The 23,731-nt window shown below is 37.9% G+C and overlaps 1 protein-coding gene across 3 annotated transcripts in view; it reads left to right on the top strand.

Moving 5' to 3' along the window:
- The window catches only part of lmo7b (LIM domain 7b), a 41,156-nt gene extending 22,021 nt beyond the window's left edge, over window positions 1-19,135 (top strand). For 2 of the 3 annotated variants that reach the window (XM_036563418.1, XM_036563419.1), the window contains 17 exons: window positions 1,754-2,026; window positions 3,238-3,352; window positions 5,754-5,915; window positions 7,377-7,549; window positions 7,702-7,765; window positions 7,944-8,003; window positions 9,657-9,682; window positions 9,773-9,880; window positions 11,793-11,882; window positions 12,550-12,746; window positions 13,459-13,503; window positions 13,685-13,740; window positions 13,843-14,008; window positions 14,666-14,932; window positions 15,540-15,648; window positions 16,960-17,065; window positions 18,915-19,135. In XM_036563418.1, coding sequence (XP_036419311.1) covers window positions 1,754-2,026; window positions 3,238-3,352; window positions 5,754-5,915; window positions 7,377-7,549; window positions 7,702-7,765; window positions 7,944-8,003; window positions 9,657-9,682; window positions 9,773-9,880; window positions 11,793-11,882; window positions 12,550-12,746; window positions 13,459-13,503; window positions 13,685-13,740; window positions 13,843-14,008; window positions 14,666-14,932; window positions 15,540-15,648; window positions 16,960-17,065; window positions 18,915-18,937 — 2,040 coding nt within the window. In that variant the 3' untranslated portion in view covers window positions 18,938-19,135. Of the gene's footprint in view, window positions 1-1,753; window positions 2,027-3,237; window positions 3,353-5,753; window positions 5,916-7,376; window positions 7,550-7,701; window positions 7,766-7,943; window positions 8,004-9,356; window positions 9,399-9,656; window positions 9,683-9,772; window positions 9,881-11,792; window positions 11,883-12,549; window positions 12,747-13,458; window positions 13,504-13,684; window positions 13,741-13,842; window positions 14,009-14,665; window positions 14,933-15,539; window positions 15,649-16,959; window positions 17,066-18,914 lie in introns of all 3 variants that reach the window. The other variant, XM_036563417.1, reaches the window with a different exon arrangement.
- The last annotated feature ends 4,596 nt before the right edge of the window (window positions 19,136-23,731 follow it).

Consider the following 23,731-nt stretch of genomic DNA (forward strand, 5'->3'; position numbering starts at 1 on the left):
CTACTGTCAGATCAAAGCATGATGTTGCATTGTTATACATATAGCTATATGTTACGGTTCTAAAAGTTTTAATGGTGGTCCATATCTGCTGTAAGTTCCTCATCAAGACAATACAGGATTTAGATTGACTGCCACGTGGGTGCTGCTTTCTTTCCTCACCGTTGTTTACCAGAGGCTGGTCTTCATGTTGGCGGTTAATTCTAGACTGCAACCAATGTGTCTGCTTTGTCTTAGGTTTTCTTACTTCATCTTCATTCTGATAATATATGACTGTTTTGGAGATCTGTGTTTTTGTTGATTTAGCTCTTGATTTAGTACTACACACCCTCAACCACAAGTTATTTGCCTGGCAATACTTAACAGGTCATTGAACAGTATTTAAAAGGTTGCTGAACCATTGAAAAAACAACAATAAAACAACAGGTTTTTGGAGTTCCCAGTGATGACTCCCCTTAATTTTATCTGTTTTGTCAAGGAAGAGCTGAGTGTGTGTACGTCCTTCTTTTAAAGAGCTTTTTTAGTATGTGTGCGCACAGTGTTCTGCCTGTGAAGTTTAGTGTTACTCCTCTCTGCCTGATCGTCTTGCGAATCACATATGAATAATAGAACACGGCTGCCGTGCCACTTCATTCTCCTGCACATAATGAAACCCAAGCTTCCGTTCTAGTGCCCTCTCTCTGTTTGGACCAACTCTTTGGCTGCTAATGCCTAGCAGCCAAAGAGTTGCAGTTCTGGACACTAGGCAAAAAACAAGTTCCAAAAAAGTTGTGAAATGGTAATAAAAGCAGCGTTTAGTAAATTCAGTTTGACCTGTGTTAAATTGAAAATGGTTCAAGAACAAAATATTTTATATTTTACTTTATGGACTTCATTGTTTTTTATGTAAATATACATTCATTCCAAATTTGGTGCCTGTAGCTTATTCCAATAAAAGTTGGAACAGGAGCAAGTTTGCCACTGTATTGTATCATCTTTACTTTTAACAGCACTTAATAATTATTTAAAGACTGAAGAAACCAATTGATCTAGTTTTGAAAGCTGATTTTTTTTTTTGCCATTCTTCAGTTACACAAGTTTCAGCTGCGTAAGGGCCTTCGTTGTATTTTGAGCTTAATAATGTGACGTATGTTTTCATTCGGAGACAGGCAGGCCAATCTAGAACTCTCTTTACGCAGCATTGCTGTTGTAACACTTGCCGAATGTGGCTTGGTGTTGTCTTGTTGGAAGAAGCATGGGCATAGGACTGCATAGTACAGTCAAACAGTGTTCATCAACATTTCATTTCTTGCAATCCCTGGTTAAGATGTTATTTTTAAACTTTTTTTGGTTGTTGTTTTTTTGGATGCTGTTTCTGGTCTTAAAAAGCCCCTGTCCCAACATTTTTGGAATGTGTTCCAGGCATCAATTTCAGAATGTGCATAAGATTACAAAAACAATTAAGTTGATATAGTAAAACATTAAATATCTTGTCTTTGTTTTTGTTGTCTTTTGTTAAAATACAAAGTAGATTTATACATTTATAAATAAATCAGTAGATATCGCTGCCTTCTATATTTATTTACATTTTACCTATTGCTCCAACTTTTTGGACGTGTGTTTATATTTCCATGAGGACATTAAGTTTTTTAAAAACAGCCTAAACTCCTGCAGGAAAATAAAAGGTTAAAAACGTTTTTGCCTAAAGACTAATTAAAAGTTCTTTTTTAAATTCCTTTAAAGAAGGTTTTTGAAGTGTCTGCTAACCTTTCTGCAGATGGACGACTCCCATAATAGCCTCATCAAAGGTCAACGAGAGCGACCTCAGCTCCCTGCATCTTTTACCTGCCAAGACAAGGTCACAACCCCAGCTAACGAGGGGACGACTTGCTCCAATACCCAAAACGACAGCCACAGGAAGAAGGAAAAAGAAAATGAAGACATAGAAGAGAAGAATCACTCAGCTCCTAAAGTGCACTCCTTCATGTCTGCTAGCATGGTGGCCTCCTCTCTAAAACAGAGGGCCACATCTGAGAGCGAAGAGGCAAAGGTAAGGGGGTGTTTGTCTCAGGAAGGTCTTGATTTGGGGGCCATGGAGACACACGACTATCATTTCCCTGCTAAAGTGCCCTTCCGTTCTTTCCATTTTGTATGGATTAATATAATATAACCCTGATATAATTGAGATGTAATTGTAGTATACCTTAAGAACTTGGGTTTGATGTATCAGAGGTTCTTTGTGTTAGCATAGCATAGCTAACTAATATCACTCTACCCCTGGTCATGTAAACCAGTTCGATCACTGCTCTCAGATAAGCACTAATTGGGGTACTTGGGTATTTACTCACTGTAGATGAGGGGTAGCGGCAATTGTAAATTGACAAGTAATGTTTGGTGTCTGAAGTATGCTTCTTTAGTTTTGCACTGTAGCTATGAGGCTAACAATGGACCAATTTGGATAGTGGGAACCGTACAGAAAACGACTTTTGGATAATATAAAAGTAATAAAACAACAGTATTGAGAAGGCGTATGCCTATTCACAAGATTTTACTTTTTCAATTTATTAGCGCATTTAGCGTTATAAAAGTGCAAACGTTGTGCTATATAGTGTCCTGATTTAATGCTCTATCCCAGGGGTGTCCAATCTTATCTGCAAAGAGCTGGTGTGGCTGCAGTTTTTCACTCTAAATAAGCTGAAGCACACCTTATTCTAAGTGTTTAATCAGTAGATCTTAGTCTTCAAACATTTCATTTCATCAAACACTCCTGCTTTGTTGGAGTGAAAACCTGCAGCCACACTGGCCCTCTGTGGATCAGTTTGGACATCCCTGCTCTAGCCACAAGCTAATATGTTGGTTCTGAACTAATGTGCCAGCTAAAGTGCTAGTCACTGTACAATGATATAGTACAAATCAATATAATTCTATATGTTGTATTGTTATATTGTTATAGTCAGAAGCAAGATCTCTATTTTTATAGGTGGGTTGTTGATAGTAATGTGAAGGCATGAGTGGGTTTTGGTGACTATAGAGTGTAAATAGATCTCTATACTGTAATTTTAGACTGCTACTCGTGTCTCTTAAGCATAGATTAAATGGTGTGTGATTGTGGGGTTCAGAGCAGAAAGCACTGCATCAGTATGTCAGGCTACTCCGGTTTCCTCGCAGGATGCAGGTGACACAGTAGCATCAGGTGACGTGTGCATGTTTGTCTCTTGCTCTTTCTCTCTCTCGCTCTCTCTTGCTCTCTCTCACTCTCAGGTGGGTCACACTGATATGCGAGTCAGTCTAAATCAGAAGCCTAACAGTGGTAGGGACTTTGGCTTTCAGGCTCATTGGGATTCCACTGGTGCTCGCATCAAATCTGTCCAACCAGGTAAGAGACACAATTCATTATTACATTAGGCTGATCTTATCTTGCCTTATTACATAGATCTTATTTTCACAAAACCTGCAATGATCTGTGTTTTATTCAATTTAAGATGAGATGACTGTGTTGGAGTGATTGAGTCTGTTGATTTGAAGAGAATTTAAATTATGCAGACAGTTTTTCTGTGGAAAAATTCATTATTTGCATTATTTTAGCTGGGGCGTGTATGTTTCCCTGTACTTCAGAGTGTCGTGAATGTGACTGTTGCACTCCATTCATGCTGATAATTGAGTGGAATTCAATACCGTTAATGTATTAAGTAGTTATCATGATGTCCTGTTTATTTATTGCTCAACATTAACTATAATGTGACCTAATGGGAGACATAGCGCTGGCTTACAAATTATCTCTGGTGCATCAACTTCCAGTAATAATAATAGAAAAAAAAATCAAAAAGGAGAGGAAGGACAGGACCTGAAAAGGCCTTCTGGTGAAATGTGAGGTTTTTGTGAGTTTGTCCAGTTATTTTTCCTTTTTGGTAAATATGGACAGAGAAATCCTGAAGACTGCGATCCATGAGATTTCTCTCTCTTTCATTTTTAGCTTTTATTTAAATATAGAAATTCCTCTACTCCCGGTTATCCTGTCTGGAAAAAGACTTTAAACTGTGCTCCCTGTTTGTGACTTAGTATTCAAATGCAGACGAGCATGAATGATTGATGGTGACCAGTGAAGGTGTTGCTTACTGTGCATCAGTCTGATTAGTCATGCATGCTGATGGAGAGATGAAGCTCATGCAGTGTGGTTCTCAACTTAGAGCTAGCGTGCTGTAGCCCAACTCTGCTCTTACTTGTTTACTGTATATGATTTAGGTTTAGGCACACATGAAGGTTATGTCAAGTGGTGGAAGATTTATGATGTGTGAAAGATATCATATCAAGTCTATGTTAATAGTTTGTTTGATATATGTATATAAATATAATAAACTATGCTCACAGCTACCTTGTATCTTCACTCATTGTCCATTTTAGCGGCTCCACTTACCAGGTAGGTGCACTTTGTACAGGTACACACTGTAGTCCATCTGTTTCTCTGCATACTTTGATCGACCTCTTTCACCCTGTTCTTCAATGGTCAGGACCCCCACAGGACCACTACGGAGTAGGTATTGTTTGAGTGGTGGGTCAATTTCAGCACTGCAGTGACACTGACATGGTGGTGTGTTTTGTGTGTGTTGTGCTTGTACAAGTGGATCAGACACAGCAGTGCTGCTGAAGTTTTTTTTCAACACCTCATTGTCACTGCTGGACTGAGAATAGTCCACCAACCAATCCAGACAATCCATCCATATCCAGCCAACAACACCCTGTGCACTGTGTCCTGTGACCACTGATGAAGGTCTAGAGGATGACCATCAAGGTGGACCAACAAAGTAGGTCTGTCTAAGAGTCGACAGTGAGTGGACACAGTGTTTAAAAGCTTCATTTGTACCAGCGCAACACACACTAACATACCACCACCACGTTAGTGTCACTGCAGTGCTGAGAGTGATCAACCTCCCAGACAATACTTGCTCTATGGGGGTCATGTGGGGTCCTGACCTTAGAAGAACAGGGGAAAAGGGGGATAACAGAGAAACAGATGGACTATAGTCTGTAATTGTAGAACTACAAAGTGCACCTGTTATCAGTATCAATATCATTATCATTATTATTAGATTTTTTTTTTGTTTCCCCCATATAGGTACAAAGCACATTCTCATTAAGCACATTCAAAGTCAAACCTATCTACTAGGAGAAACATCCAGGGACTTTCCTTTTGGACTATCCTAACTTTGAGCTTAAGTCATCTAGCTTTTCTGAGAACATTTTACGTTTTGAAACACCCTATCCTAATTTAAAGAGCAGGTCTAAATATTGTCTCACTGTAATGAAACTTGTTGAAAGTGGTCACATTAATCTAAATTTATTAATCTTCACTTAGTGGCTTGATATCCTACACTTTTTTTGTTTCCCCCCTGAGCTCTTCTTATGATGTTTTGTGTGAATTTATGTAACAAAACTGTATGAAAAAGCTATTTATTTTTTTGTTTTGCAACCTGGTTATTACTGTGCCTTTAACTATGATATGTGTAAATGACTTCTGTTCTGATTAGCTGCCTTTCATTGTGCCTCATTTATAAAGCAGCTCAGAATATGTGTAAATGTAAACAGGCTGTTTTTGCAGCTTGGTTTTCATATATGGACCCTATAGCAACAGATTTCTGTGGAATTTTTTTCAGCATTCTTGAGCTTTGCAAGATTTGTTGCTAGGTTTCATCAGTTTAATGTTAGAGCTGTATTGGCCCTGTGTGGATTCTTCAACATTTTGGCTTCTCTAACTCTTCGTGCTTTTTGCTGGCCCCCAGGCAGCCCGGCTCAGCTGTGCCACCTGCAGGCGGGCGATGAGATCGTGGCTGTGGGAGGGCAGCGTGTGGCCGAGATGAGCTATGAGCAGTGGAAGGCCAGCATGGATGCTGCACTGAAAGAGGGCAGCCTGCTGATGGAGATTCGGCGCCACGGGCAGAACGGTGAGGCAGCGTATGGGCATGATTTGCGTGTCTGCTCATTTACACTGCAGTGTTTCTCAAGTCACACAATCATGAACTGTAAAATACAGTAGTACTCCTATTAATTAGTTCAGTGCTATTTTTGAAATGTACAGTCTAATTTCCATTACAGGAATCATAGCTCAGTGGGGTTTCTGTAACTGCCTAAATATATGCATTTTCTGTGGCTGCTACTGTGCACTCATCACTCTGCTTCCACTTTCATATGGTTTTGCTGTCTCTTGTGTTGCCAGTTGATGTATTTAAATACAAAATTTATGTAATATCAGTGATGCCACAGTGCACTCTAAGTAATTGAGCAGTGGTGGTGTTTGTTGTTTTGGCTTGTTCTCCAGAACATTGCAAATGAAAATAAACGTGGACGTGCAGAAAATTTTGTATTTTATAGTTGGGATACACAATGATAGAGAAATCAAATTGGTATTGAGAGAGAATTAAAAAAAAATGAATGGCTTCAGACAGATGTTTAGATTTGATCAGTATTTCCAAAAACGTGTAATGATATATTGATTGTTCTCCTAAAAAGCAGAATGTTTAGGTAGTTCAAGTAGATCTAGACGCAATTTCTAGATTTTATTCATGTTTATGTATTGCCAATGGTCTGTATCAGCATCAGTTTCCCCACTTCGGGAGGAAAAACAATATTGTATAAGAACTGCTGATATTCCTATGTGGCTATTTACCCTCATTTCATATCCAGTTGTCAGTTGTACACAGTCAAAACAACAAGAAATGCTTACAAACTACAATGTGTATCTTCAGCTTTGCACTGATCCACTAGCATGTTTCACAGTATGATGCCATGGCTTGTTTGGTTTTTTTTTTTGTTTGTTTGTTTTTTTTTCTTCTATGTCACGGTGGGGACGGTGGTCTGTCTGTCTCTGGGTGTTTTGTCCACTGCTCTGTTCAGATTAATTACCATGAAAGAGAGACACTAATGTAAAGCTTCTGTCTGTTGGTGTTGTGGCTCACTTCAGAAATAGTTCCTGCAAACAGATTAAGAATATGGGCTATTCAGTAAATTGCAGGGTGACTACTGGCAAGCTTTTTGTTGTTAGGCTCATTCCACTGCACTGGTATTTTCTCACTCGCATCAGCTTTGATGGTATTGAGATTTTCAGCAAGAGAGTTAAAGTCTTTTGTGTTCATTTTAGCTTATTGTGAATTACTATCAAATCAGTTGCTGAATTTCTTAAAAAATTGTGTGGTGGTTCAAACTGGTTTGGCATATTAAGCTCTATATTAACAACAATAACGCTGTCCAGCTGCATACTAATTTTTGGACTTCATTGTAATCTTATTCCCAAACTGTGGCTAATTAATTTCATTCAGTTAACCCCAGCAAAGTACAATTGACTTGAGCAAATAACATCAGTAGTCAGTACTCACTTTCTCTGATTCTGTTCCGGACACTGAACTCAGCCTGGGGCAGCGACCACCTATCCCTACCATTTAAAAGCCATAAGACCATCAATCTGACCAGTATGGATTCAACACTTATAGGTCATCCTGAGCACTGCGTCACGGTCAGCAGCTGCTCCAACTTGCCTGCAGATAAGGTGACTGGAGCGAAGGTTAACGGCCATACTGTTACTGTGAGTATGCTGCAAAGAATTTTTCGCTGAGCTGTTCTTTAAATGGCTGAGTAATGGGAACATTTGTCTGCTGAACTTGTTTGTGAATGCATATATGGCTGTTTGCATGTGTTTTGCATGTAATAACACTATCTGTCTTGGTTTTGACTCAGGGTTTGCCAGCAAAAGCTGTAAATAGAAACTTCCGTGACATTCCGGCTGTAACCAAAAACAAAGGTAAACACTGTGTTTGTGCTTATTTGGTACATCAGATGAGCCTTGATTTTAAATGTGACATTGGTCTCATGCTCTTATTTGGAATGCAGTGAAAGTTTGAAAGTTCAACAGTACAGAAAAAAGAAGTTTCATTTAGCATCCCATATTTATTGTTGCCCTCTTGTCTTAATTTGTTTAGAATATGAGCGCATAATTATGAATAATCGCAAAAGGAGATTAGAATTTTTCATGCAGAAAGGTAAAATGCTACTCAGTCCCTACAGGCATCAACTAGCTTGTGCTTTGTGGGTTATTGGCTGCTTTCAGTTAATCCGGTTATTTGCAGAATGTGGTTTTGATGGGGTGACTTTCTGATTCATGTTCACTTTTTTTTTCTTAAATGGGCCCTTCTTGTTTTATGTAATAATTATGTGGAAGCACTCTCCTTTACAGTCCTATTGAAGCAGAGGAACTTTTTTCTGCCAGAGTTATGGCACTAAGAGTAAAAGCATTGACCATAAATCTGTTCCTAAGTTTTGCATGGCTGCCTAGCATAAGAACTTGTTTGAAAATAAATCTTCTTCAACTACATGTTTGAAAAAAACAAACAAAAAAAAGGTGCCATAAGGGCTTTTTGATGAACCACGCTTGGTTCCCTAAGAAACCATCAATGGATGCTTCTTTAAAGGGCCCATATCATTGAAAACTGATTTTTCTCTCTTTTTCTTTTTAAATAAAAGTCTGATGCAATATGTAAACATTGTTAAGGGCCCATATCCTAATTTTTTCTTGTAATTTACTTCTTCCTTTGAGGTCCACTTATTACATTTTTTTGTGATTTTATGTACCAAAAGCAGTTGTTGCTTATTTTTATGTGACCATTTTCCAACCTCTCTTTAACCCTCATAGTTAAACAGTCTGTTTTTGTAACTGTGCCTTTAAGACTGATATAAGATAAATGAGCTCTATTCTGCTTAGCTGCTCTGCATTGTCACTCATTCAAAAAGCAGTCAGACCTGAAACACCCCTTAGAACTTCAATTTAAAGGAGTGGGACTAAACTGTTGTAGGCTGAAAGGTGAATGATGTTACTGAAGTCGGTTCTCATGACATCACAGCCAGGTGTTTAGCCCTGCCCATTTATGCTCTAACTTGAGTTTTCCCCTAGAACCTTTACATTATATGGAGGTTCTTTAAACTTCATTAAATATTCTTGACACTTGCAAACTTTTACAAAACTAGTTCTTTAAAGAATAACCTGTTTGAAGGTTCTTTAGAGAAGCAAAGGTGGTTCTTCTATGACATTTGCTCTGACAACGCTTTTGGCACCTCTTATTTTTATAGGCAGCAGAAAACTAGTTTTCAGGGATGTTACACCAAAACAGTGTTCTTAAAGATTAGCAGATAAGCAAAAATACAAATTGAAAAAATTGAAGGAGGAAACCTTCTTTCTTAGTCACCACAAACTTAAGTTCAAGCAAAAATAAATAAATAAAATAATCATAAGAAGAAGAAAATCAGATTTGACCCAGTAGGAGCCTTTTGTAATCAGACAATATGGCTCCTTTAGGTTTGTTTTAAAGGATCATGATGCAAACCTTGTACCTCTCCAGGTTCCTCTGGTTCCACAGTGGACTCTTGGGTCTACCTCTGTGGTAATTGAAGGCTATGTGTGCTGTGTCTGTGTGCTGTGTGCTTTTTGCAGAATCTTAAGACAATCATGAAAGCTCTTGACAGTAAAAAAATTGGCATCTGTCATTTTTAATGAGGTGTGACATTTGCATTAATCCGTGTGAATTAATGTTTTGCGAAATGCCTGCATGGGTGTTATTTCATACTGCTGGGTGGTATATAAGCTGAAAGCCATTATTCTATTTTAACTTTAATAATTTCTGCTTTCTCCCCTTCCTCAGGAGGCTCAGAGTCTGCCATTTCAGATGTAAGTCGATACTGATGATCATCCTTTGGATTCAATGAAAATATCCATCAATTATTCATTTCCTAATGCCTCTTTTTTGTTCTCTGTTAGCTGCAGGTTCCTTCCATCAGTGCAGCGTCCTCGCGATGGTCATGGGACACAGAGGAGGAGAGGAGGAGACAGGAAAAATGGCAAATGGAGCAGGAGCGCCTCCTGCAGGTACAGGCAGAGAAATGCTGAAATGTGTACTTACTACTGTGGTGTTGTTTAGTCTGAAGTAGTGCATTTACCGTGAATAGCTGAATGGTGTATGTTTACATGTACAAGATGATTGGATAACTGCAGAAAATCAGATTTTGACTAAGTTGTTATAATTGTGTTTACTGTTTCTGGGCAACTCTTCTTTATCTGGTTCTGACTGAACAGATGTAAGTGGGGGAAAAAGGTATCAAATTAGCTGTATACATGTTCTAAATTACCCAATTACTGAGCTAAAATCAAGGTGTCTTTAAAGGCTTTAAATTAAATATTTTATAGTACAATATTTACATGACTACTGATAATTAGGTAACTGCAGAAGACAGATGATTGTATTATTAGTGTGCATATAAACAGACAGTTATACATTTGTTAATTTCCCTTGTTTGTCAGATTCATATACAATGAGGGTAACAAATATATACACTTCTCCTATTTTACCTGGTATTTATTACAAAATTTGAAAATGGCAGTTACCCTTTATATTATGTTAGAATTTCATTAATAAAGGACCAGTAGAAATGGCCCAGAATTACTTATTCTATTAAAGGGCTCATGTCCATTTTTCTCTTATTTAATTTTTTATGCTTAAGGTCAACTTATAACTTTTTTTGGGGCTCATGTGTCAAAACAGTCATCATTTATTGTCACATGACCATTTTCCAGCCTCTCTTTATCTGCTAGAATTGAGCAGATTTTTGTTTTATTACTGTACCTTTCAGACTGATACATGCAAATGAGCTATGTTCTGATTGGCTACCCTGTATTGTACCTCATTCAGAAAGCAGTCTGGGCTGAAACACTCCTTATAATTTCAGCATGAGTGGGTGGCGCTAAACTGCTGTAGGCAGAATAGGTGGATGTATGTAAATGTGTTGTTTGTCATCACAAAAACAGTGAATTTAGGCTGTTTTGCAGCTTAATTTACATATATAAACTATGTAGTGGAGAACGAACAGTGCAGTTTGGAACTTCTACTGTGTTTACTTACTACTTAAACTCAGCACTCAGATGTTGCCCTTAAAAAAGGAGCCAAAGCAAAAAGTTTTAGACATTTTAGAGATATAAGGTTTTGTTTTGACAGGAATTGTATGTTTTAACTGAGCAAAAGCAACTTCTAGTGGCTTCCTAGCACTATAAACACAGTACTGTGTAGAATGTAATTGAATTTAAATGAAAAATAGTAGGGCTGCAACAAATGACTATTTTTATAAAAAATTAGTTGGTCCAGTATGACTTCAGTTAGTCAGTTAGTTGGAAAACGAAAACCTGCAGATGTTAGTTTGGCAATACTGTTTCATGCGGATTAAAAATATGAATAATAATATGAAATTTTTCCTATATTTAAAAAAAAAATACACCTACCCTATCTTCTTATTTATATTCTATTGGAGACACAGCAACAGATTTTCTGCATTGCTTCTGAAAACTGTATTTTTAAAAGGTGCAGAAACAATAAAGGAACAACACTTACAGATCTTATATGGCAGTCCAAGAAAAGGGGTTTTCCTCTACTTTTCCTCTAATGAGGAAGCAAGCTTTTGTGTGTCAATAACATGCAATGAAATATGATATGACAGATCACACACTAACAGTCCAGTTATCAGCCATGTCACAGGCCTAAAGTAGCTAATCACATGTAGAACTGCAGTAACCATGCGTGCCATGTCAGCGTTTTCAAACATATCACATATCATGGAGTCACATGATGTAAATAGGAAAATGCAGTCAAGCTTATAAATTGATAACATGATTTGTTGCCAATCAATAAATTCACAATTCAGAGTTGTCGCAACCCTAGAAAATATTATGATCTATTATATAGCTTCTTAGCTAGCATTGCAGTATATTCTGTTCTCTGTGTGTGTGTCAGGAGAAGTACCAGCGTGATCAGGAAAGACTGGAGGAAGAATGGAGGAGAGCGCAGCTGGAAGCAGCAGGAGAGGAGTACAGTGGCCCTGAGGTCAGACAGCTAGATATCGCTCAGCACACTACAGTCTTACTATAGTGCAGTGTTGTAAAAGTACACAGGCACTTAAGCACCTGTTACATGTGCTCATCATACTTGCATAATCTGCACAAAAAATAATTGCATTAAAACCTATGTTTAATGTAATTTAAATTAAAAATAAATTATGGAACTGAGATCTTTTCAAGTTAACATGTTACTTTATGCACAGTGTCCTTTAGAGTGTATAATGTTAGTTGGAAAAGTTATTTAAGTTGGCAAAATGCCATTAGGTCAGAAACAATGGAGAAGTTATATTTTGCACAGTTCATTTGTTTTGGAAACGGATAAAAACGTTAACACTGTAGGCCTGTAGACATTTGTAGTGCAGATCCAAAAATGCTAGAACTAGAAATGCCTTGCAGATATTTATGGCAGACCACTGCAGATTTTCAAAACGCATTATATTGTTATATTTTGTTCTTGTTATGTTCATATTTATTTAGTGTAATATTTTTATAAGTTGATATATATGAAACTCAGGAAGGAATACATTTGAAATAGTTAGTTTCAAGGTAGCAGCAAACATTGTTTTAAATATGTGTTCTATTAACTGTAATTCATTCATTTATTCATTCATTCTTTTATTTCCTCCTCTTACCTTGCATATCTATGGCAACAGAGACCTTCTTCTTTGTCAAATGGAAACACTACACCTTACACCCCACCCCCCTTCCACTACCAGTCAACTTCCTCCACTTTTTCAAATCAGCGGGCTGCAGAGGTCAAGCCACTGCAGAGCAGGCAGGTGACTATGCAAATAGCAACAAGCCATCAGACCAAGGAGGAGTGTGATTCATCCGCAAAGGCTAGTCAACGGTGAGAGAGGGGAAACCATCTGTTCCTTTAAACATTAGAGTTGTGCTGTAAGCATGAAAGTTGTTGCTTTTGCAGGTCTGCTGTTGATGTGATTTGAATCTCACCTTTCTTTCCTTATTTCATGTCTATGGTCATGTTAAGCACAATTAATTATATTTTACCATTTAAGAGACAAAATTCTAGTTTTCCCCTAATTTTGGATCAAAATATAATGACTTTTTCCTGCTTCAAAGATGTCGCATGATTTTTGACTACGTGACTGTGCACCAACAGGCAGGGAAAAATAATATTACCCAGAAATACCCCATGTCATCAAGCAAAAACGCTTAGCTATCTTAGACACCCTCACTGACACTGCAAAATCTGCATTTTCATTCCAATTTTTGTTGACATTTATAAGGAATACTTTCACTGTAGTCAAACTTGATAACATGGGAAATAAGAGGAAATAAGAAACAATTAGTGTCATTTGGATTAAAGAACATAAGGACTATAGATTTTAAACACCTAAACACTAACATTTTGATGTATCTCCACCTTTTAACACTGTGTATGTGCATTATGAAGTTTGTCAAAATTGTTGTAATGAAAAATGAAAGCAGTAATCAGGAAATTACTAGTTATAATAAGAGATCTGTTTTGCTGTGTTGCAAATATAACTGCTGTTGTATTCTACATGTGTGCTGCTTATTGCTGCTATGCTGCATGTCAGGCCTAGTGAGTCCTGTGGATTTGCCAAGCTTACAGCCTTGGACAGGTTAGTCTGCTTCTGCGCTTTGGAACAGTCCTTTGAATGTAAAATGTTTGTATACATCTTATTACCAGACTGTATACCCTGAAGTTTTTTCCCCCCATAATAAAACGTCTCTGTATGAGAAATTTCAGTAAGCACTTGAATGTGTTTTTTACCAAGTTACCTAATTACTTGTTTTTAACAGGAAAAAGTCCAAATCTACACCTGCACTTGACAGCAGTCACAAGCAAGACTCCAGAGGTATGACTGTTCTTGACAGTTTATATTTTCCCCATGTGTCCTAATTAGTCCTTGTTATATCTCCCGTCCATTGCTTCTGTTCTCTTTCTTCATTGGCTGCAGTGAGTGTTAAGAGAAGAGGGCGGCTGTCTCAGGCAGAAAAGGAGCGTCAGCAGATCCTGGAGGAGATGAGGAAGAAAACTCAGCTCAACACTGACAGCAGCTGGATCCGCCAGCGCAGTACCTGCACCATCTACAAAGAGCCCATCAACGTGGCACCAATGAGAAGGTGTGCGTGAGTCATGCAATCCTCTCTGACTGTGTTGATAAGCCTTGCAGCAGCTGACTGAGTATAACAGTGTACTTCTACCATGGATTCAGAAGGATCAAATTTAAAACATGTCCCTTGTAGGACAATCCCCTCACTCATACCGAAGAGCAAGACAGGTACAACACAGAAATTATTGAAAAAGTCTCCATGTAGGTGCAGCCAACTTTCTCTAGTTTGTGATCATTTGTAAAATGTAAAGATGATTCCAAGAACTTTGCTGGTAAGCTCTGCAAACATAAATTTACTTAACCATTACTTTTTTATCATTACCAGTTTTTTATTACTGCCATACTTAAAAAGTGTAATAAAAATGTTCTCAGTAATGTAAAGTGAAATGGAGGCTTTTATTTAAGACATCCTGTAGTCCAGTACTATTTGCATGTTCTGTAGTCCAGTTGCTTTCAATGCTGTATTTGTTTTTAATTAAAAAGGGTTTTCCAAATGGTAGTGGGGTGGGGGTGGTTAGTTGACTTAGCTGAAAGCCATATATTTGATCACCTAAGAAAACCTTTAGTTAAGGTCAGCTCTAGTATTGATATGAATGGAGGAAATTGGCTCTCTGAATAACCTCTAACCTCACTGATAATCATGCTTGCTCCCCCCTTTTAATTACAGATATGACTCTCTGGACAACCTCCACAGCAGCAGCTCTTTGTCTAAGCAGTTCTCCACAATGTCTAACCCAGCTCGGCCTCACTCTGCCCTGGGCAACATCACACCTTACAGAGGTTACTCGGGTCGCTGCAGCCTGGGCCCTGGGGCTGCCATTTTCTCCAGCTCTTCAAGACAGAGCTCCTGGTCTCGCCCATCTTCCACCTCCTCCACGCCACCAATCACACCTGGTGCTGATGATATACACCCCAATTCCCAGCAGCATGGCAGGTACGACCTAATCACAATATGTGGTTGATTTTCCTGTTTTAAGACAAGTGTAGGTAAACCTGAATTAAAAAAAAAAAACTAATAGTGTATGCAAAACACATCTAATGCACTAATGCACTTTCTTTTTTAAATGTATCTGACTTTTCTTTATCTTAAAGAAGTTGCTAATGTGTTAACATTACGAGCACCTGGAAAATCTGCTGGGGTCAGTAAGGCAAGTGAGCTCATCCTAGCTGCTCCACATGTTTTCAGTCACTGCTGGTCACATTTTTGTTTGAAGTACAGTATTCCATTAAGGCAGTGGTTCACAACGCTGGCCCTAACGTATACTGCTTTGCACATAGTGGTGTTTTCACTGCTCCAACACACCTGATCCAGCTAATCACCTCATTAGTAACCCGTTCCTGAATTAATGTTTGTGAGAGCAGGGAAAACACTAAAATGTACAGAGTAGGGGTCCTCCACAAAGATTCAGCAGAACCACCGCTTTGAACCCAAATCTTCCGTGTGGACGTTTTGGCTCCCTCATTCATCCCCCTCGTTCCATGCTGTCAGACCAGACAGCAAACCTTGTGCAGCCTAACTCTGCCATTGCCGTGTCCCGTAGGCTGGTGAGTGGCAGGCGAATTTGCTCGCGCTGCGATCACCCCCTGGGTAAGGGAGCAGCCATGGTCATCGACTCTCTGGACCTGTGCTTTCACATTGGGTGCTTTAAGGTGAGCCTGGAGGTCACCTGATTCCTGAGACACGTTCTGACCTGCTGCTTGTCACGTACAACTGGACTGGCTGGAGCAGCACGTTCCGCATCACCTAATACTAACAGAAGTTCACTTTGTGTTGGGTCAGGCATCAAATCACATGCTGCTTTATGGGCTGAAATGATAAAGTATTAATTAGCAGTAGAAGTCTTTGTGAAAGTAAATAGACTTATGGCCTGTTCCTTGTTTTAGCGTTTTCTCAATGCATAATAAAATATGATCAGCATCGTGATATGATTTTCCACAGTATACACACTGCAAAGGCAATGATAATGGAATGGCTCAATTTACATTGCCTTAGTTTCATGCCACATTGAAGCCAACGGTTCAGAATTCAGCTGAAAATAAATTAACTTAATAAAAACTGTTATTTACCCAGTTTTAGTTCAAAGATGCTGCATGTGGTTTGGTTGCCTCTGTGTCAAATCCTCCCCTACTGTAGATTCACAACAGCTTCAGCAAATCAATTGCTCACCTGCCTATTCCTGGGGAAGTAAATTACCTGTCATGCTGTTCACAAAGCTGTATTTCCTTGGACTGCCTAATTATTTCTTCAGAGTGACTCTTGATAACCTTGCACAAACCTTTTAGATTCTTACAGTGATAGCTGCCGGCTCTTGCTGGGATGCAGGTGTTTTTCCCCTCTCACAAAATGGCAGATATGTTGTAGATATTTACATTTTAGACGTATTGGTCCTGCTTCAGGCTTGATCTTCTCACAGTAGAGGATCTTCCAGTGTTTATTTGGTTGCATTATATATTCATATGGGTCTTGGTGGAGGGTCTATTTTATCTGATCTTGCTTACTGCTTGTGGAGTTTGCTTTTGTCTGTGTGGGTTCAAGGGTAGCAGAATGGTCACTCAAAGTTAATTCTATTGTATTGACATTTATTTGTTAAGGCAGAAGTGATTAATCGCTGTAGTGAATAGTGGTAAATAGGTTGTCACCAATGACAATTGTGCCAAAAATATCAATTAGTTATGTTTACAATTCGCACAGTCCTTCCAACAGATTGCAGTATACTATAGCCTACAAGAAGTGTAAGGGGTGATAATGTATTCCGTAGTTTTATTGAACGCACGCACTTACTTTATTTATTTATTTATTTATTTATTTATTTATTTATTTATTTATTTGAGGTTTTATATAACATGTAGTTGACCAACAGAATAACCTTTCTGGTTGAGTCATGGGTCTATTAAATGATTATCTCAGGCTTGGGTCTTCCACTGTACTGCGCCTCACCATGTACTTTTTCGGCCTTTCAGTGCGTCAGCTGCAGGAGTGACCTCAGCAGAGGCTCTGAGTCCAGAGCTCAGGTGCGAGTCCGACACAGACAGCTCTTCTGTGACACCTGCTACAGCAGACTCCGAGGTGAGTGTCATCTTTTCATTCCAGTTATCCTCAGTACTACTGGGATAGGTTTTCTACACACATGTCTGTGATGTCAGATTACCATGGGATTAGGACTGTGTATAAGAATTCAAGACTCTTTATTGTATCAACTAAATTAGTTCAAAACAACGGAGTATCAAATATTCTGTGGCATTACAGTGTCAGTAGTCAGTTTTAGCAGTTTAAACATGTTAACATTGTCCTGACAGGAACTTTTGGTAATGTATCCAGCAGTCTTGGAGTTCAACTCTTGGAAAAGAGTTTTCTGACTTATTTTGGGAAAAGAAAAATAATTGTACGTCATTTAGTAAAAATAGATTTTTACGATAGGTATGGAAGTAATTATACACAGTCATATGCACAAGTTTGTGGGCCCCTGGTCAAATGACGTTTTGTTCATTTTCTAAGTGAAAATAAGTTAATACTTCTACAGAGAGCACACTTCTGCAATTAAGTCTGATTTGTATTTGGAGCTGTGTATTTGCTAAATTAAATGTATTTGGAAAAAAATAACGTGTAAAATGTGGTCTGTACATAAGTTATGGCACATTTTCTATTTCAATTAAAATATATGTTTTTTAGAAAGTTTTATTTTTTAATTAGTGCAACTCAATAATTTGCATATTAATAAATAATAGAAATTGTTCGCTAAATTTTGCTTAAACATTTAAGTTTTTCTTGAAGAGAACTTGTTAACTTATTTTCACTTAGAAAAATCAACACATGTAGTATGACAGGTTCAGGAATCGATCAGCATATTGGTATTGGTACTGGGAATATCCAACCAAATAAGTCACAAAATACTTTATTAAAAATTACATTACTGCATTACCCTGTGTAAAACTAGCTGGTCTGTTGGTGTTATATTTTAATGATAATAGTTATATGGTACAAACAGTATTTCTCTGAACACGCTGTTTACCACATAGCAGTGAAGTGTTGTTACAGAAATGCATTTAGAGAAATGCAGTTCTGATTTACATAAAGCATTTAACACATGCAACATTGTTTAACTGGAACAAAGTGAGTGAGATGGTGAGAAATTGGTTGAGTCATTTGACAGTCAGCTATTAAAATTGCAACAGAGAAGGTTGTAAACATGTTCTGTGAGCTTTTGGATGCTTGGTTGCCCTTTGGTTTTAATCAGAATGTAGCAGAGCCCTTGACTAACTCGGATAATCAACTAAGATGCAGAATAGATTATCGGTTTTGGGTCTGAAGCAACATTGATTTTTAAATGTAGCTGTAACACAAGTTTACTTAACTGCACTTAGCTGTCATTTCCTAGGTGTTTCAGATTGTTTGGGGGGAAAAATCTCAAGATGTGTGAAAATTAAATGTGGTCAATTTGGTGTCTGGTTAACGTTTACACTACAGTTTGTGATTCGCTAAGGTGTAACTTTAACAGAAGCAGAACAAATCAGACCAGTCAAAGCAGGTTTGTAAGACATTCTTTTATCATAGAATAGCAGGTAACGAAGCATGGGGACATGAACTGTATTACTGCTAATACCTGATAGCATGATATTTGAAAAATGTTTTAAAAAATTGAGAACATGGTGTGTAATTTTTTATACCACCAGCACTAAATGAAAGGATAAAATAAATATGCTTGATATGAAATTTATATCATATCCTGGCCTTTCTTTCAAAAAGAATGGCTTATGATAAGAATGGCTACTCCATTCCTATCTTTTAATGATGAGATGTATGGTTCAGAATGTTTTTCAGTAGTGTGATGTTTTTGTCAAACTAGGAAGCCAGCAGCCCTGTAAGATGGCTATTATGCCTTTAGAGATGTGTCATTCATTAATCTGTTTCTTCCCAGTCCGTCCCGGCATCCCCAAGTGATCACAGCACATTCCTGGAGATCATAGAGAAGGCATCTCTTGAAGATGCTTCTGAAGAGGCCGTAAGCTCAGCCTAATACTAACCCTAACAACAGCCTACTACTTGTTACCTTTTACATTAGTCATGGAATAAACGTTAATATTCATGTTTGTTTAGGTCATTCTGTTCTGCATGCGTCTTTGTGAATTTAGGACCTGTAATTTTCTTGAATTTCTTTTGAATTTAATTTAACCACACAGCTAAACTAAATATCTTAAGAGTCTGGTTATCTACACCATAATACTCAAGTTATATCCTTGTCTATCTTAGTAATGGGTTGATTTGAGTAGCAAAGCTTAACTGATAACTGATATCTAGGAAGTGTTTTATGTTATTATTTAGAGATATATTCTCAGAAGCTTTCTGCATTACAACTTGGAACATGGGCATCTTTTTGATCTTGCTTTTTCTCTCACAGATTGGTTTAATATATTTATATAGAAGCTAGTAAGTATATATGTAAGCACAGGATATAAGCACTTTCTTTTTTCTTGGTTTTAAAATGCACAAGGTTTAATTTTTGGGGAGAAAATTTAAGTCTGATTTGTATTTGTGTCTAAGAAGAAATAGCAATGTATCTGTCTCTAAATTAACTGCCTTATATTTGTAAATAAAAGAATCCAATATGCATTTTATTGAAATGGGTAGTTTCACTGATGTTGATTTCTAAAATTGAGTGTCTTGTACGATCCACTAGATGGCGCAGTAGGCTTTGTTTTTCTGTGGTAGCCAAGGAGTGCTGATGGAAATCAGACCTGTACGCTGAGTTGAAGTCAGTGCAGGTATAAACAGATGTTGAAATGATAGTTTTACATCTACAAAGCCACTACCAGTGAACAACCCCTATCATTATGTCCCCCAGAAAAATGGTTAATATTACTCCCATTGGAGTGGCTCCATTTAAAGTTGGTTTCTTTGTGGCCAGCTAGATTTTTCTATTCCACCTTAAATGCTGCAGCAGTTAAATTTGTGCAGAATGTAACAGCTGCACCAATTAAGGTGCAGGAATAAGAACCCAACTAAACTCAACTAAAGCTGGATGCCACTGTTCATTATTCTTCAAAAAGTACATGTAATTTGATCATCTGCTGATATAAGATGCTTGCATCAATTGTTTTCATGCACAAATGCTCCACAATTCTTCCATAAGGATTTTAAAATGTGATTTTGCACTAAATAGGATCAGAGGTGGGTTTCAATTTTTCAAACCACACAATACACTAAGCCTCTGTGTGTTTTTTGTCAGCCTTTATCATATTTGTCCTGATGGTGTATTGAGTCATTAAGCTAAAGAGAGAGTATCTGTTTGATCTTCATTTGAGCAGTGAGGGAGTCGCTGCAGAGCTTTAACTGACATTGCTGCTTCATATTAATCCAGAAGCACACTGAGATATTCACGTCTGCATAAAGCGCCTGGCCTCTATAGGGTGGGCTGGTCAATGTATGACTTTGAGTGTTCAGTCACTGACTGCTGTAATGACTTTTACCCACATCTTCATTTTTCCCTGCCTGGTTTCTGTCTTGCTTGTCTTAAACACTAAGCTGCCTTTTCTTAGATCCTTGGTCTGGCCTTCTGAGTTCCTCTCCTTAAAAGGCCCTGAAAGAAACAAGACAAGATTGAAGTTGACTGCTGTATCTGCTCAGGCCAGTCCAGCCTTTTAACTAAATGAAGAAGTAGCTGTGGTTAAATGGACAACAGTGCTCTTTTCTTTCTTCATTCTTGGTTTTATCAGAGGACTTCCCCGCTCCATCTCCCCCGGAGGACACTTCTTCCTGTCTTCTCGTGCTCTTCCCAGAATCAAACTCTTTACTAAAGCTGCTAAATACTTCTCACTCCCATACTCCCTGTCTGATTAACTGTATTCTTTGAGGCACTGACACAAAATGGGCCTTGTTTTTGAAGAGTTTGAGTGATCTCATGAGCTTTGACCAAAATTGCATGCTCTAATGTCTATTAGTAGCATTCCAGAAAGATAAGTAAGTTTGAAACCATAGCATTGATCAAATATGTATGAATATCAAACTACATGCATATATAACTCCTATAATTAACTGTTGTGGATACCGATGGGATCATTCACCTTTGAAAGTGTTCTTAGTAGCACAATATATATACTTTGTTATAAACTTATGAAAATGTACTGAAATGTTTTTGCATTATAAGTGTTACATTACAAAAGTTCTTGATTAAACTGCTAACAGGATTCATATTAGCATAAGCTAGATTGCAATTTGAATACTAGAACAGTAGGAGGTAGACCAAAATCTAAATTTAATAGCTTGCAGGACATTTATTATCAAGTTACAAGGTCAAGTTAACAACTGGCTGTGGTGGTGTTGTCTTAAAAGTTCCTCACTCACTTAAACGTCAGAGACCACCCTTCATTTAATTTCTGGTCAGAACAGCCGTTAAGTACATGTTATTCATTTTTCAGGAGATATTTCTGAGGAGATTAGGTACAAGATAATCCACTTGCATAAGGAAGGCAAAAGTCAAAGGAAAGTAAAAAAAAGTTTTCAAAACTGGAGTTTAAAAAAATGATTAAAAGATACAGAGACAATGGGACTCCTAAGAACCATACAAGACCTGACAGACCACCAAAACTCTCACCATCAGATAAGCAGTACTTAAAGCTTTTATCTTTGAGAGAGAGGAGAAAATCAAGCTCCACTCTTACTTACAACACTAGTCTGAAAGGATGTGTAGCTGTTACTGAGTAAAGAAAACAGACAAAAAAGAAGAGAATTTGCAGATCAAACTAAGCTGCTGGTAGTTCTCAGAACAATAGGCTGACCACCCCAGATTACTTTGAGATTATTTTGATTGTGCGAATCAGAAAATGCAACCAACTTCCAAGACTGAACTGGAAAGTGGAGGAGTGGAAAAATCCCTTCAGATTTCTTTGAAAAATTGAAAGCAATCTCAGAAGAAGAATTTAAACAGTAATAAGGCCAAAAGTGAACACAATTACTTAAAATTTGAAATTATACTTAGTTGTTGAGGCCTCTGTGTAATCTTCTGTTAAATATGTTTTCTGCTTTTTTATTCCAGATGTTGAAAAATGAATAGCTTGTTTTAACTGGACATTAAATAAATGAAAATAAATCAAAAAGCTTTTGTACAGTGCTGTATACCAAGTAAGCTGGAGAATAACATGTACTGGCTTTGTGAATGAATGTGTAGTATGTACTCACTTTCAAATACAGCATTTGTTTGATGTGTATGTATAGATTTCTTCTAAACTTAAGACTAGGCCCTGCAAACATATGTCAGAGAATGAATTCTCCAAATGTAGAATATTTCAGCAATTGAATTTAGTTTATGGTGACATATAAAGGAATCCAGAGTCAGCTGACGCTAGGACTTGAAAATCGGTCAAATTGAATCAAGGCTCTCTCTCTTTCACATGCCTGCAGGCACCAGCATCACTTTCCCCATCACTGCCAGGTGTCGTCAGCCCAATACCCTTTTCATCTTTGCCTTCCTTACGTCCTTTCCACTGGCATTTAATCTTCTCCTTTATCTACGGCCCTCTCTGCTTGTGCATTTTTATGTGTTCTTTTCCCTCCTGCTGGCCTAATTCGGTGCACATGGCCTTTCTTAAGGGCATACGTAGCACTTTCCTACCTCCTGCCATACAGCGGAACAACATGAAGGTCACATTTTCATTTATTTATCCTCTTCTACCCTCTGTAGCAGGGATCCAGGTCATTCCAGGTCCAGACCCTCACATCCTCAAGTTACACCCACTGGGCTTGTAGTGGGATGTTCATTGTTTATTTTTTATTACGTATTCACACTGATCAAACTCAATGAATAGGGATATTTTAATTGTTTGTTATCTAGATGCAGCCCTAAGAAATGGCTTTGCTAATGGCTTGTATGGATTTAGTTGCCAATGATGAATCACCACTAGCTTAGATCTAATCTAGGTCTGGAAAACTGACCCTATATGGACTTGGTATTGTATCTACAACAAAATATGCCCTTGGGCTCCATCTGTGTTATTTAAAATTTAGCTGTAAAACCTTTAACTGTTTAGTCTCATGGAAAACACGGTAAAACTCTCTCTGGCTCCATTGCCTTTTTGTCTTAAATGAACAGCTATTTAAACAAATGTTACGTGCTTTCATACTGTAGTAGACATTTATGTCAATTCATTTTGAATGTAAGTGAAAACCTGTTCATGAAGCCCATTTTGGAACAGTCTGCCTCAGTCCTTCATGTTTTGGTGAGCTAATCCCAGCTTAACTAGTTCACCTTAATGACTATTAGTATATACCGCGACCCTAGCTGGACTGAGCGGTTAACGATGATGATGATGATGATGATGATGACTATTAGTATATACTGTAGTATATAATTATCATTATGTAACACCAAACTCATCAAACGTTGTCTTTATGAGCCACGCTTTATGCACAGGGGCACAGTCTTACTGGAAAGGGAGGGGGTCTTCCCTGATCTCTTGTCACAAAGTTGGAAGCATGTAATTATCTAAAATGTCTTGGTATGCTTTAGCATTGACATTAACCATCAGGGGAACTAAGAGACCCAAACCTTAAAAAACAACTCCAGACCATTATCCCTAGAGACCCAAACCTTAAACAACTTTAGACCATTATCCCTCCTCTACCAAACTTTGCTTTTGGCACTGTGCATTTCAGTAGGTAACGTTTGCGTGGCATCTGCCAAACTAAGATTTATTCATCACACTGCCAGATAGTGAAGTGTGATTCATCACTCCAGAGAAC

Source organism: Colossoma macropomum, unplaced genomic scaffold, assembly GCF_904425465.1.
Source record: "Colossoma macropomum unplaced genomic scaffold, Colossoma_macropomum, whole genome shotgun sequence".
In the NCBI taxonomy this organism is placed as follows: Eukaryota; Metazoa; Chordata; class Actinopteri; order Characiformes; family Serrasalmidae; genus Colossoma; species Colossoma macropomum.